This window comes from Loxodonta africana, chromosome 5 (genome assembly GCF_030014295.1).
Source record: "Loxodonta africana isolate mLoxAfr1 chromosome 5, mLoxAfr1.hap2, whole genome shotgun sequence".
NCBI classification, from domain to species: domain Eukaryota; kingdom Metazoa; phylum Chordata; class Mammalia; order Proboscidea; family Elephantidae; genus Loxodonta; species Loxodonta africana.
In genome coordinates this window covers 420,198-434,035 of record NC_087346.1, presented here as the reverse complement: position 1 = coordinate 434,035, position 13,838 = coordinate 420,198, and the positions used below count along the sequence as shown (strand labels likewise).

At 41.8% G+C, this 13,838-nt stretch overlaps 1 protein-coding gene across 3 annotated transcripts in view; it reads right to left on the bottom strand.

Annotated features, from left to right (window-relative positions):
* TBC1D9 (TBC1 domain family member 9) overlaps positions 1 to 13,838 on the bottom strand; it is a 147,235-nt gene that overhangs the window by 28,528 nt on the left and 104,869 nt on the right. For all 3 annotated transcript variants that reach the window (XR_010322001.1, XM_003410447.4, XM_064285292.1), the window contains exons 9-13: positions 13,011 to 13,161; positions 7,075 to 7,289; positions 4,292 to 4,409; positions 1,994 to 2,279; positions 1,579 to 1,708 (exon numbers count right to left, since the gene is read on the bottom strand). Coding sequence is in view for 2 of the 3 variants with exons in the window: in XM_003410447.4 (XP_003410495.1) it covers positions 1,579 to 1,708; positions 1,994 to 2,279; positions 4,292 to 4,409; positions 7,075 to 7,289; positions 13,011 to 13,161 (900 nt within the window). In the remaining variant the exon portion in view is untranslated. The remainder of the gene's footprint in view (positions 1 to 1,578; positions 1,709 to 1,993; positions 2,280 to 4,291; positions 4,410 to 7,074; positions 7,290 to 13,010; positions 13,162 to 13,838) is intronic.

Below are 13,838 nucleotides of genomic sequence, written 5' to 3'. Positions count from 1 at the left end.
TTTCCAGAAAATAACCAGAGATGTGAAATTTACATGCAAGGTTATCACAGAATGCCATATAATACTGAAAAATCGGAAGTATTCGACGATACTGAGAATGTCCAACAAAAAGGGACTAGTTAAATAAATTTTGGTACCTCATTAAAGCAGAATACTAAGAATCTACCAAAATCCTGTCTTCAAACAATATTTAATATCTTAGAGAATGCTCGTGGTATATTTTAAGTGAAAAATAGAATGTTACAAAGCAGTATTTACTAGGACTTCATTTTTTAAATGTGTGGCGGCGCTCCTTAGAAACTCTATGGGGCAGTTCTACTCCATCCTATAGGGTCGCTATGAGTCAGAATCGACTCGAGGGCACTGGGTTTTTTTTTATTGCATATATGAAAACATACTTGACAGGAATATGGTGAAATGCTCATAGATACAGTTTACTTTTTTCTTCATATTTTTCTACAGTTTCTACATTCCTACAATGAACATGCATTACTATTGTGATCCAAAAATCTAACAAAACGTTTTGTTTTTAAATCATATGCAGTCTCAATGGAAAACTAAAAAATAAAAAATTACCAGTCTTTCTTTCATTCTGAGTTAAGAATACACATTTTTTTCTGACAAGGATTCTGGATCCATACCAATTTCTTTTTTTTAAAAAAAGCACTAAATTTTTGACTCCAAGAAAGACTTTTTCTGACCTCACCTCCTCCCTCACCGTTTTTCTTATTCGGGGTGTCGCTGGCTGGAATGCTGACAAGCACCAGTCATGCAATCCCAAAACATCTATGCATAGTGTGCTCAACAGGATATTCATCTTATCTCTTTCCAAAGGATCGTTTCTACAAAGGCTTGCCTAGCCAAGGATCAGGAAATGAAGAAACCATCTGGTGTGATGGGTACTGAGCCCTTGGGGCTCCATAAGCCACCACATGCTCTGGAGCACAAAGCACTTAGAAGCTCCTCAGTTCTATTCTGGGATTCAGCATCAGATCAGGCTGAGCCTGGTTAACCATGGACCATAAAGCAACGCCCCTGCTCTCCACCCCAGCCCCAGGCCTAGCAATTCTAGAGAAATCCTAGGACTCTTGTTTTGCTCTAGGATGTTACGGGGTGTTCTGAGTGTCCTGGACTGAACAGGATTGGCTTGTCTACTTCAGAGAAGACCTAAGTACTTGGGATGAGACTTGGGAAGTAAACTGATTTGCGCAGGTCAAACTCCCCATACCTGCTCTCAACAACCCCTCCTCGGCCCACTGAGAGTTGAATCTGAGCTAGTACTAGATCAGGCTTCAAGGTGGACACAGCAAGGAACTGGAGGGCCATGGCTTGTCATGCCACTTGCTATCACAGTATCAGCCCCACGGGAAATCTTAGGCCCTATTCAGTGTCCATGTCTGATTTCCAGACCAGGGGCATCAGCTGGCAAGTAGCTGCTTACTTCTAGCAACTGGCCCTCACAATTTAAGAGGAAGTAGGTACACTCGTGGGAGAACCTGTTCCCTGGGTTAGCAATAGCAATGCACGACGCACAACCAGCTGAGCCCCCCACAGTGCTCTCAGGATGTCCTCACCTACCTCATAGGAAGTTCTGATGAGTCTGAAGATGTCTACCTGGGGGTAAGGTTCCACATCATCACTGAGCAGGGAGTGGAGGTGAGGAATGGGAGGCAGCGTGCTGTCTTTATTGGTCACACTGTCTAAGTACCTGGAAGGAGAAGTGAATCAGAAGTCACTGGGAGACTAATATGGCATTCCCCATCACAGTTCTCCACTCATTTTCTGAAAACTCTGCATTTTTAAAACCAAGGACTGGAATTTCCCTTAAGAACAGAATGAAATTCACTTAACCTCTAAATACAAAGCATATGAAAATAAATCCTCAGTCACAGAGCGAAATGGGCACCATGACTACCATCAAACCAATTAAGACGCATGAAACCCGTGAGAAATGTGCACAGGGTGGTTTTCAAAGCTGGGCTTAATGCAGTACCTTCCCAAAACGGTCATGGCCTCCCCGTCATCCTTGCAGCTCAACAGTTTATCCACGTTTGCATCCAACACGGCCAGGGCCAACTGGAAGATCACTTTGATTCCTTCATAGAAGAAACAATCGACAACCACAACTGCACTCTCAAAGGGCATCACACTGAGAAATAGTGTGAGGAACCAAGACAGGGAAATGGTGGAAATCACCCCCAGATCCTGCATGCAGTCATACAGCTGTGGGACATAGTCTCGGGCCAGTTCCTCGAAGACACCCTGGTCCACCAGAGCACCTGCATCATAGGTGGGCACAAAGAGGTAAAGGTTAGCCAGTGATGCCTTCTTACTGATGAACTCAACCAAACGAAGTGACTATAGTGTTATAGTTCCCAACTGTTTTTCTCTGCTGAGACAGAATTCTCATTCCTTTCTGCTAACTGCTCTGCTGGGCAATTAATCTATGTTACTAGACCGAGCTATCAGCTATGTTATCCAGCTCGGTCTCCAGATTCATCCTGGCTGCATCTTCTCTTTCTCTCTGGGGTCTTCCTGTCCTGCTTTCCCTACCATAAAGTAGCACTAACTTGCAGACTATAAGAGTTGTCCAAGTTTTTAGCACATACATCCAGTTACTGTGCTGGCAATATAATATTTGGTTAGGCCTGTAATGTATATCAAAGTAGCTCCAACCATTTCTTACTTGGAAAAAAATATTGCTTATTTCAAAAAAATATTGCTTTGGTGGCACCTTAACAAGTTAAACATAGAGTTACCATAAGCCAAAACCACACCTGTCGCTGTTGGGTTGATTCCAACTTACAGCAACCCTACAGGACAGAGTAGAACTGCCCCATAGGGTTTCTAAGGAGTGGCTGGTGGATTTGAACTGCTGACCTTTTGATTAGCAGTTGAGCTCTTAACCACCGCACCAAAAGGACTCCAGAGTTGCCATATGACTCAGCAATTCCACTTCTATGTATATGCCCAAGAGAATTGAAAACATATGTTTATACAGAAACTCGTACATGAATGTTCACAGCAACACTATTCATAATAGTCAAAAGGTGGAAACAACTCAATTGCCCATCGCCAGACCAATGAAGAAACAAAATGTGGTCTTATCCATATAATGGAATACTATCCTACCATAAAAAGGAATAAAGTACAGATACGTGCTACGACATGCATGAACCTTGAAAGCATTATGCTAAGTGAAAGCCACAATAAAAGGGTCATGTATAATTCCATTTATATGAAATATTCAAAATATGTACAATCATAGAGACCATTAGCTGACTGGTGGCTGCCAAGGGTTGTGAGAGGCAGGAATAGGGAATGATGACTTAATGGGTAGAGAGTTTCTATCTGGGATGATGAAAACGTTCTGGAGCTAAATACAGTGAGGGTAGCACGAGACTGTGAATGACCTTAATGCTGCCCAGTAGTATGCTTTAAAATAGTTAAAAACGGTAAATTTTATGTTTTGTGTATTTTACCATGCTTAAAAAAAAGTTGTTCTTCTAGAAGCTTGGTTCCCATATGTAAACTGCGTCTTGTTTTTTAAACTTAAAAGCATTCCCCCAAAAAGAAAGAAAAATTATTTAAAAAAAAAAAAGCTTTTCAGCTGTACATGTTCATGGTCAACTTACTGACATTTTCAGAGAACACCTCCAATGAATCAAAACAGTGCGCAAAGGTTTAGAAAAAGAAGGCAGAACACAAGAAGGAAGCATAAAGCACACAATTTTCTAAACTAGCAATGAAAGGCTTGTCCTGCTCAGAGGAATGTCTAACACTTTAGGTGACTGTACAGAAGAATTGTAATAATTTGTTTAAATGCTCACAATAATTATTTGCTGTGTAATGAATCCAGGTCTGAAACACCCGTTGGAAACGCACCTTTGGAAAAGGTGCTTTCTCGATTCCTTACAGCCCCCTTTTGACCACCTCAGCTCTCCACAGGTTCCATTCTTTTCCTTGAAGAACTTTTTGTCAAGATTCCTTGTGCTGATGCTTCATGTGTTTGGGGGACTTCTCACTTGTCACTCAGAGTGACATCCACCTCAAATGTTTTCTAAAACAATTTCTCTAACAGTGATACACGTGTATTCTCTTAAATTCCCTGTGGCTCTTTTTGTGTAAAATCTATATTTATTCAACTCTTTCATTTCCCTTTTGGAAAACTGTAGTATCCAAAATTTTTTGGCTACTGGTGACTAGAAACATAGTTCGAACTGGCATTACTCTTCTAGAAACATCTTTCTGATGAGATACAGGTAAAAAAGTAAAATACATCCATACATACCAACAACTCTGGTGTTATAGTAATCGGGGAGCATACGTTCACATAAAGCCACAAGCAGCCAGAAAGCTTCCTCTTCTTTGGCATAAAGAAGCAGCACTGATGTGACAATATTCATGGCCTGAAGGGATAAAAGAGGATGTCACTGAAGTTTACTTTGTTAAGATATAAGCAATTTTGTTAGCCTAGAAAATTAACGAAATAGTCTCACCCCCCCCAAAAAAAACCCAGTGCTGTCGAGTTGATTCCGACTCATAGTGACCCTATAGGACAGAGTAGAACTGCGCCACAGAGTTTCCAAGGAGCACCTGGCGGAATCGAACTGCCGACCCTTTGGTTCGTAGCCGTAGCGCTTAACCACTACGCCACCAGTGTTTCCAAATAGTCTCACAGGGATCAGCAAACTTTTTCTGTAAAAGGCCAGACAGTAAATATTTTTAGACCAAGCAGTCTCTGCCATATATTCTTTTACGTTGTGTTCTTCTGTTCTGTTGTTGCTGTTAGCTGACCTTGAGTCAGACCCCAACTGATGGAGACTCCATGCACAACAGAAGGAAGCACTACCCACTCCTGCACCACCCCACAGGGTTTTCTTTGGCTGATTTTCAGAAGTAGATCATCAGTCCTTTCTTCCTAATCCATCTTGGTCTGGAAGCCCCCCGAAACCTGTTCAGCATGACAGGGACACACAAGTCCCCAATGACAGATGAGTGGTGGCTGCTGAGGCTGTGCCTGAGGTGCACTGGCCTCTGATTATACAAAGGTCTCCCACATGGAAGAGAACTCTACCACTAAATCACTACTAGCCTCAAACCGTTTTGTTTAAGATCCTTTAAAAATGTAAAAACCGTTAGTCCTTAGAGCCAGTAACTGTTAATGGTTTTCATTAACTCCAATGTTAACCAAAGTCTGAGCTTTAAACAAACAGGCAAACCCTCATTCAAAAACTTTGCCCAAAGGCTTTTTGCCAAGGCTTTTAACCTGTTAAAATCTCTCAGCATTCTTAATTCAGTCAGGTAAATACGTCCTTTTTAACTATCCATAATGGCTTCTATTATAATTACACAAGGCTCCAGGCTCTTCTCAGACAACAATGAAACCTTTCAAAGTTGGAATGCTTGCCCATTATTTCCGTCTGGATAAAGACGGTAGTGATAAATAACAGTGATTTAAATTCTAAAGTAACCATTTCTTATGAAAAGATATTATCAGTGGAGCATAACCAGGACCTAAACTACTTTAATAGTAGTCCTCTTAATTAAAAAAAAGAAGATGAAAGATAAACATGAACTCTGTTATATTAGAAGTCGACTAACTCCTGTACTTCTGATCTTCTAGAAATTGGTAATTGTTCACCAGGCTTCTGCAATATAAATTTTAAAACTGGATTTCGTCTACTAGGTTCTTTCTTGAAAGTCTTACTCAATATTTTCCCAAGTGAAGCCATTATTAAAATCCCACCTGATTATTAACGTGCTTGTTCTAGTACATTATCACGGTCATAGTCAGCCCTTAGTCAGTCAAGATACATTTTTGTTCCCCACCCCCAGCATCTAATTTATAACAGGCTCTGACTGGGTACTGGGGACAGAGGGGTTACATGTCTCACAAGGTTTAAATGTTCGTGTCAGAGAGACTGAATGAAGACATAAAGGTTAATTAATCAATTTGAGAATGGCTTTTGAATCGAGACCTTGGAGGTCAGAAGACAGAGGTCCTCAGGCTACGAAAAATTCCACTGCCACATGCAGCTTACTTCCTGGCTCCCCTCTCCTTAACTCCTGTGCAAAACTAGAGGAAATTCGTGGAAACCAGTTTAGGCACCATGTTGACATTAGGGATAACCTTTTAGCTCATTAAGTACCTTGTGATAGTAACTTCCTTGCCTCTGGGTAGAGTTTAACCACCATTTTCTGAACTTGCAATGCATGATGTCGTATGTAAACCCCATGCATAGTATGATTAAGAATGTTGCTGATGTAACTTGTATGAACTTACTGCTTGTAAACCCCACAAAAGTAACTTTCCCTCTTGCCCTGGCTGAGCAGTCTTGGCAGCAGCAGCCTCAACTATTCCTTTCCTCGTGCAACAAAATAAAGGTACGTTTCCCACCTTGGCTTTTGTTTATTGGCTGAGATGAGTAGCGCCAAGTAGAACTTGGGGTTTCCACCTGATAATGTGCAATAGTCACATTACCTTGGGGCTTCCCAAACTGTGGTATGTTATTTTAAAGTGTATTATAATATAGCCATAGCATATAAAAGCTATATTTTCAAGGACATTATGGCTTAGGAGGACTCAAAGTAGAAGCATTGTGGCAATTCAGAATTAAAGGCCTTGTGCTCAACTGTGGTTTCTATTACTCTAGGGTGGAATGAGGGGTGGATCAGAGAGTAAAGTGACTTCCCAAGGTCACAGAAACTAGAAGGTGGTGGATCCAGAAACTTCACTCTTGTCCACCAGCTCCTCTGCTCAGTGCAGTAGTTCTCAATCTGGGTTTTTTCTGACATCCTTCACCCACCAGGAGACTTTTGTCAACATCTGAAGACACTTTCGATTGTCACAATTAGAGGATGCTGAGGCCACGGATGCTACTAAAGATCCTGCAATGTGTAAGACAGCTCCCACAACGCAGAATTATCCAGTCCAAAATGTCAATTGTGTCAAGGTTGAGAAACCCTGATCCAGTGATAGTTCTGTTAACCACAGTGCCTTACTTCTCATTATTTACTAGCTAATAAAACAAAATTAAAAATTTCAAAGTGGAAACCATCAGTAAGATTCACCTGGCAATATCCTATATTAGGATTCCGAAAAGCATAAGCTGTTAAGACTCTCCTCAGAGCTGCAATGCCCATTTCATTCTGGAAAGCTGGGTGTTCTGGAAGGGAGCGATGTAAGTCCCTCTCGATCTCCTCTGTGGCAAGATTATACTTTCCCATGGATTTCTCCACTAGGTCCTCATAGTAGCCAGGATGCGTGGCCTTCTCATTGATGGCACCTGGTAAGTACCCAACAGAATACAATATACAAAAAGTGAAAACCCTGCCCTTTTGTCTGTAAACGCAAGCTATCAAACCTCTTCACCTTCCCTACCGCTCAAAGGAAACTTGCAAAATAATAATGAAATTACATAGACGATGTGGTATGTTGCAGTCACGGATAAGCTGATAAATTGACCTGTGGCTCCTTCCATGTTTCAGCTCCATAGTAAGCAGGCTATTTAAAAACCTCCTAAGACCGTGGTTTCCAAGGAACTTACACAGACATTCCTAAGGGGCTGCTCAGGAATAGAAAAGGAGAGGTAATCAGAGGGAAGCCAAGCTGAGTCCTCAACCACTCCTTCCTTCAATCAGTGCAGCTTTGCTTTTTATTTTATTGGGGTGTTCCTTCAAGTTTCACTTGAAAAAGAAGATTCTTCCTCTCAAAACACGTTTGAAAAGTGCTTGTTAAAGTGTTAGCTCCCAAGGGCTTAAAAAGCAGGAGGATGTATTAGAACTTTAAGAGGGATTTCTAAAATTGCAGGGGGTAGTGAGAGTAAAAAAAAAAAAAAAAAAAAAAAAAAATTTTTTTTTTTTAGTGAAAGTACCCCTAGCAGAGATGAGCTACTACTCAGGATGGGAATTCCTCAGGTGGTGGGGGTGGGGATGGAGAGTTGGGCTCAGAACCTGTAGTCTGAGATATTTGCATTTTAAAATTGTTTTAGGCAGAAAACCCTTGTACTCATACGCATATGTATATAAGTGTGTGTGTATGTGCGTGCATGTTGTATAACCCAAACCAAACCCACAGCATCGAGTCAATTCCAACTCACAGAGACCCTATAGGAGAGAGTACAACTGCTCCATAGGGTTTCCAAGACTAATCTTTATGGAAGCAGACTGCCACATCTTTGTCTCAAGGAGTGTTTTAACAACTGCGCCACCAGGGCTCCTTTATATACATATATATGTGTGTGTGTGTGTGTATATGTGTGTATATATATATGTATATCGAGTCGATTCCGACTAATAGTGACCCTATAGGACAAAGTACAACTGCCCCATAGGGTTTCCAAGGAGTGCCTGGTGGATCTGAACTGCCAACCTTTTGGTTAGCAGCTATAGCTCTTAACCACTATGCCACCAGGGTTTCCATATATATGTGTGTGTGTATGTGTGTGTGTGTATGTGCGTATATACATTTGTATGTAAGTGTGTCTATATATGTATATGTGTATATATATGTGTAAATGTTATATATGTATATGAGGAACCCTGGTGGTGAAGTGGTTAAAGTCCTCAGCTGCTAATAGAAAGGTCAGCGTTTTGAACCCACCAGGAGCTCTGTGGGAAACAGATGTGGCAGTCTGCCTTAGAAGTCCTATGGGGCAGTTCTACCCTGTCCTATAGGGTTGCTATGAGTCACAATGACAACAGCAATGGGCTTAGTTTTGGTTTGGTATATATGTACATATATGTATATATGTGTATATATATCTATACCCAGTGCACACATGTTATTTACATATATTTTATTTATTTATTAGGGACAGGGTAAACACTCACTTTCAGAGTTTGGGAATTAGAGCCCTGAGACCGTAGGCTGGCCTAGCCCTTGTCCCTGATGAACACCAAGCAAGCCAGCCTTACGATTCACACTTGTCCTGGAAAAGGGATCCTTATTGACAGCAAGGGAACACTGGCTTCTGCTCTGTTCTCTAGGGGATTTTGAGGATTTCTTGCCATCTGATCTGCATGTCACTTCAATGGGTACAGTGGGTCCAGGTCCTGGAGGAGAGGCCTGAGGTCATGGGAAGCAGGGCTGGGCCTAGGCTGGGCTCCCTGCTAGGAGCTGGGCTTTGCCGGACGACAAGCTCCTCTTCACGTGAAGCTCACCAGTGAATTGTGGGGAAACATGGTTCAGTGACCTCCCAGCAGAGGGCAGCATGTGGACCACGACACACTCTGTGCCCACATACCCAACACTGCTGAAGGGAACACCGGGTATACCTTTAAATGAACCTCCATGACAGCACCGTAACTATTGTACACTGGTTTCCTGGTGCTCATTTTGAGTTTCACTGTAATCTGAAATGCGGCTGTAAAAAACTTCTAATTTGAATAAGGAGGGTGAAAATGGAATGATTCATTTGATCTGTTAGCAATCTGAATCAGGTTGCCTAGGTGGCTAGTTCCTCATCTAACGGGAGGTAGACAAGAGAAGACTGGCTTGATTTGTAATTAGAGACGAGTTGACTCAGATCTGGATTGCTAAATGAGGAGCTACATCTGGTCTACTTCAGGAAAATGAAAAGCAAGATATGTAAATGAGAGAACAAAGCAGCTTTACATGAAATAGACAAAACCAATTATTTATCAGGATCCTATTTTCCTACTTCTGAAACGTTTATACATCTCATTATTGGCAACTTTACCATTTATTTCTACTTTTAGAAAGAGCTGAGGGTTTTTGGTTTTTTTTAAAGGCTATCCTGTAAGTCTGCTAACTTTTCTCTTCACTGTCATTTTTTTTTTTAAGTAATAAGGTTTTATAATAGCACTTGTGACCAATCGTCTTAGGTTCAAATAAAAACATTTACATCAGTGTATTTGCAATGATTACGTTTCAGTCCTCTAAACAGGCAGAGACACTGATGGAAATGGTTAATGCCCTTAGCAGCTAACCAAAAGGTTGGAGGTTTGAGTCCACCCAGAGGTGCCTCGGAATAAAGGACTGATGATCTACTTCTGAAAATAGCAGCCACTGAAAACCCTATGGAGCAGTTCTACTCTGACACACATGGGCTCCCCATGAGTCGGAACTGGCTCGATGACAACTTGTTTTTGGTTTTAAACAGGCAGAGCAAATGATTTATATACTAAAAAGATGGGTCAAACCCAAAGGGATGTTCCATTGCTTATGATAGACCAGATCCCTTGGGATACAGTGGGTGCTTCAGGATAGGAGGAAGTAGTAGTAGGCCTCGCCTGAATGACCTCTGGTTTCTATACCAGGGTTCAAAGGTTTGATCTGACAGGTCCATCTTCTGGTCCAGTTTGTGGACCAGTGAAGATAGAGGTGTTTTTCCCACAGGTCCGTGGACATGTCCCCTTCTGTCCTCCCTGGAATTTCCCACTTGAAGTGGTAGTACAGAGTGATCTGGGTAGGCTGTCGGTTCCAGCCGGATCCTGGCCTCACAGCTACAGCTCCGGTGATAACCAGAGAATTCAGAAGGTGACAAATATCAAAAACAGGGCTTTCTTATTCCTCCCATTTCTTCCCTCTTCCCCACCCCCCTGGACTGCTCTGACTGTGTGCCAAACTTTTAAAAATCCTCAATTATTACTGAACGTGTTTGATAAAGATTCTACAGAAGAATCCTGATCAAAATGAGAAGCGAACCCTGAGGGAGCAGGAGAGTAGTGGGATGCAGACCCCAAATTCTCATAAAAAGACCAGATTTGATATTCTGACTGAGACTAGAATGAGGCCATGGTCTCCAGACCTTCTGTTAGCCCAAGACAGGGACCATTCCTAAAGCCTACCCTTCAGACAGGGATTGGACTAGACTATGGGATAGACAATGATACTGGTAAAGAACAAGCTTCTTGGATCAAGTAGACACAAGAGACTGTGTTGGAATCTCCTGTCTGAAGGGCAGATGAGAGGGTAGAGAGGGTCAGAAGCTGGCCAAATGGACTCGAAAAGAAATAGAGGAAGGAAGGAGTGTGCTGTCTCATTAAGGGGAAAGCGATTAGGAGTATATAGCAAGGTGTGTATAAATTTTTGTATGAGAGTCCAACTTGATTTGTAAACTTTCACTTAAAGCATAATAATAATAATAATAATAATAAAAAGGGAAGTGAAACTGACTTTCAAATCCTCATAGGATCCAGACTTTCTGGAGCCACTGATGATGGCTGAACCCTCGAAATTACTGAGAAAATCTTTAAACCTTAGACTAAAAATATCCTCTGAAGTCTTCTTTAAACCAAGTAATACCCACTGCTGTTGAGTCAATTCCAACTCACAGCAACCCAATAGGACAGAGTAGAACTGCCCCATATGGTTTCCAAGGAGCGCCTGGTGGATTCAAACTGCTGACCTTTTGGTTAGCTGCCATAGCTCTTAATCAGTGTGCCACCAAGGTTTCCAACCAAGTAATAATTTAGCATAATTAGTAAAGAACGTCTGCCTTCAGCACTACGCTCTTTTAAAGAACTATCTTCATGGGATCGAGTTGGCAACAGCAACTTGAAAGGTTAGAGAGGTGGCTTAGGGTGCAGTGAGTTTATTTATGTTAATGGGGCAGGAACAACTCGGAAAAGGAGGGCGAGAATGGCTGCACAGCTCGAAGAATATAATCAATGTCACTGAATTGCACATGAAGAAATTGCTAAATTGGTGTGTGTTCTGCTATGTATATTCTCAATAACAGAAAACAAAATAAAAAATTATTCTAAAAAATATTCAAAAGCATGCTTACAATACAATGATAAAAAAGCAGAGTCTTAAGTTGGGAAAAAAAAATCTCAATAAAGTTTACATAGCTGGGAGACTAAAAGAGAACTCCAAAATCACAAAGTGTTACAGTTACTTCAAATTCTCTTTTTTTTCCTAAATAGGAGCCCTGGAGATGCAGTGGTTAAGCATTCGGCTGCTAACCAGAAGGTCAGCAGTTTGCATTTACCAGCCGCTCCTTGGAAACCTTTTGGGGCAGTTCTACTCTGTTCCATAGGGTCTCTGTGAGTCAGAATCGACTCGATGGCAATGGGTAAACAGCCTTAGTGAGAACATGGAAGAGACTATGAGGATTCAAGGGAAGGCAGCTTCATTTGTACTTTTTAATTTGTGCCCTGTATTATTCTTAAAACTCATTGCCATTGAGTCAATTCTGACTCATGGTAACTGTCATGGATTGAATTGTGTCCCCCAAAAATATGTGTCAGCTTGGCTAGGCTGTGATTCCCTTATATGACCATACAGTTATCTACCATTTTATCTTCTGATGTGATTTCCCTATGTGTTGTAAATCCTGTCACTATGATGTAACAAGATGGATTAGTGGCAGTTATACTGATGAGGTCTACAAGATTAGATAGTGTCTTAAGCCAATCTCTCCTGAGATATAAAAGAGAGAAGTGAGCAGAGAGACATGGGGACCTCATACCACCAAGAAAGCAGTGCTTGGAGCAGAGCACGTCCTTTGGACCTGAGGTTCCTGTGCTGAGATGCTCCCAGACCAAGGGAAGACTGATGACAAGGACCTTCCTCCAGAGCCAACAGAGAGCAAAAGGCTTCCACTGGAGCTGCTGACCTGAATTTGCACTTGTAGCTTACTGGACTGTGAAAGAATAAACTTGTCTTCGTTAAAGCCACGCCCTTGTGGTATTTCTGTTATAGCAGCGCTAGATGACTAAGACAGTAGCCTCTTGTGTTTCAGAGTAGAACTGTGCTCCATAGGGTTTTCTTGGCTGTAATCTTATGGACATAGATTGCCAGGTCTTTCTTCCACAGTTCTGGGTGGATTCAGCCAATCTTTCAGTTAGTAGCTGAGTGCAAACCGTTTGCACCACCCACGGGCCTGTATTTTTATTAAGGGAAGAGTAGTTCACAGACTTCAACACTTTGAGCAAACAAGATTTATCTCTGAATTGGGGGGGTTGCATATTTGAAAGACCCCGTTGATGGTGATGGAAAGTGGAAGGGGCGCGCTGCTTCCACTCCCTGCGGGGTGTACCTGACAGCAGCAGCCAGAGCTCTCCCCGCATGCTCTCTGGGATGCCCTTCAGCACCAGCTCCCGAGATTTTTCTGTGCGGTACATGCAGATCCCTTGCCCATACTCAGCAAAGTGAAGCTTCCAGGCTTGCTCTTTCAAAAACTCTTTGGCCTGAAAAAGATAACAGAACATTACTATATCCCAAAGCACTCTGAGGATGGTAAGGAGAGGTGGGATGGGAGGCCGGAAGACTTTCCCTATGGAATGGAGTGGGCAAGTTCTGGAAACCCTGGTGGCGTAGTGGTTAAGTGCTTAGAACTCATTTTACTCATGAACAGAAGAGGCTGGTTTTCTGCGAGGATGGCCTTAAGGTAAAATTTATTATTGAGATCTCAGGGGAAAATGCACGCTTATTCAAAAGGAAACAAGAGACTAAAAACTTCAGGAGAGAGAAGGAGAGAGAGAACAAATAACTCACATTTTCTGGAGCTTCTGCCCAAATTTCCACATCTATCATAGCCTGAGGCTCTGCCATAAGGGCCATCTGACCCAGAGTCAGAACCCCACTTACGTGACACAGATCAGACAGATGCTGCTTATGTTTACGGCTTTATGTCTACACCTGCAGAGTCAAAGTGAGTTCTTATCTTTAAAATGTGGGTTTAGAAATTGTGTACTTATTTCTTGGTTCACTTAAATAATTAAAAACAAAAACAAGACCAAAAAAAAAAAAAAAATTCCCCCACCCTCTCTAACTCTTGTATCTTTCCACATAGCTACTGTGAAACCTAATGATATATTTTGACAAAATCTGCTTTACTTACAGGAAAATCTCTACATAGATATTT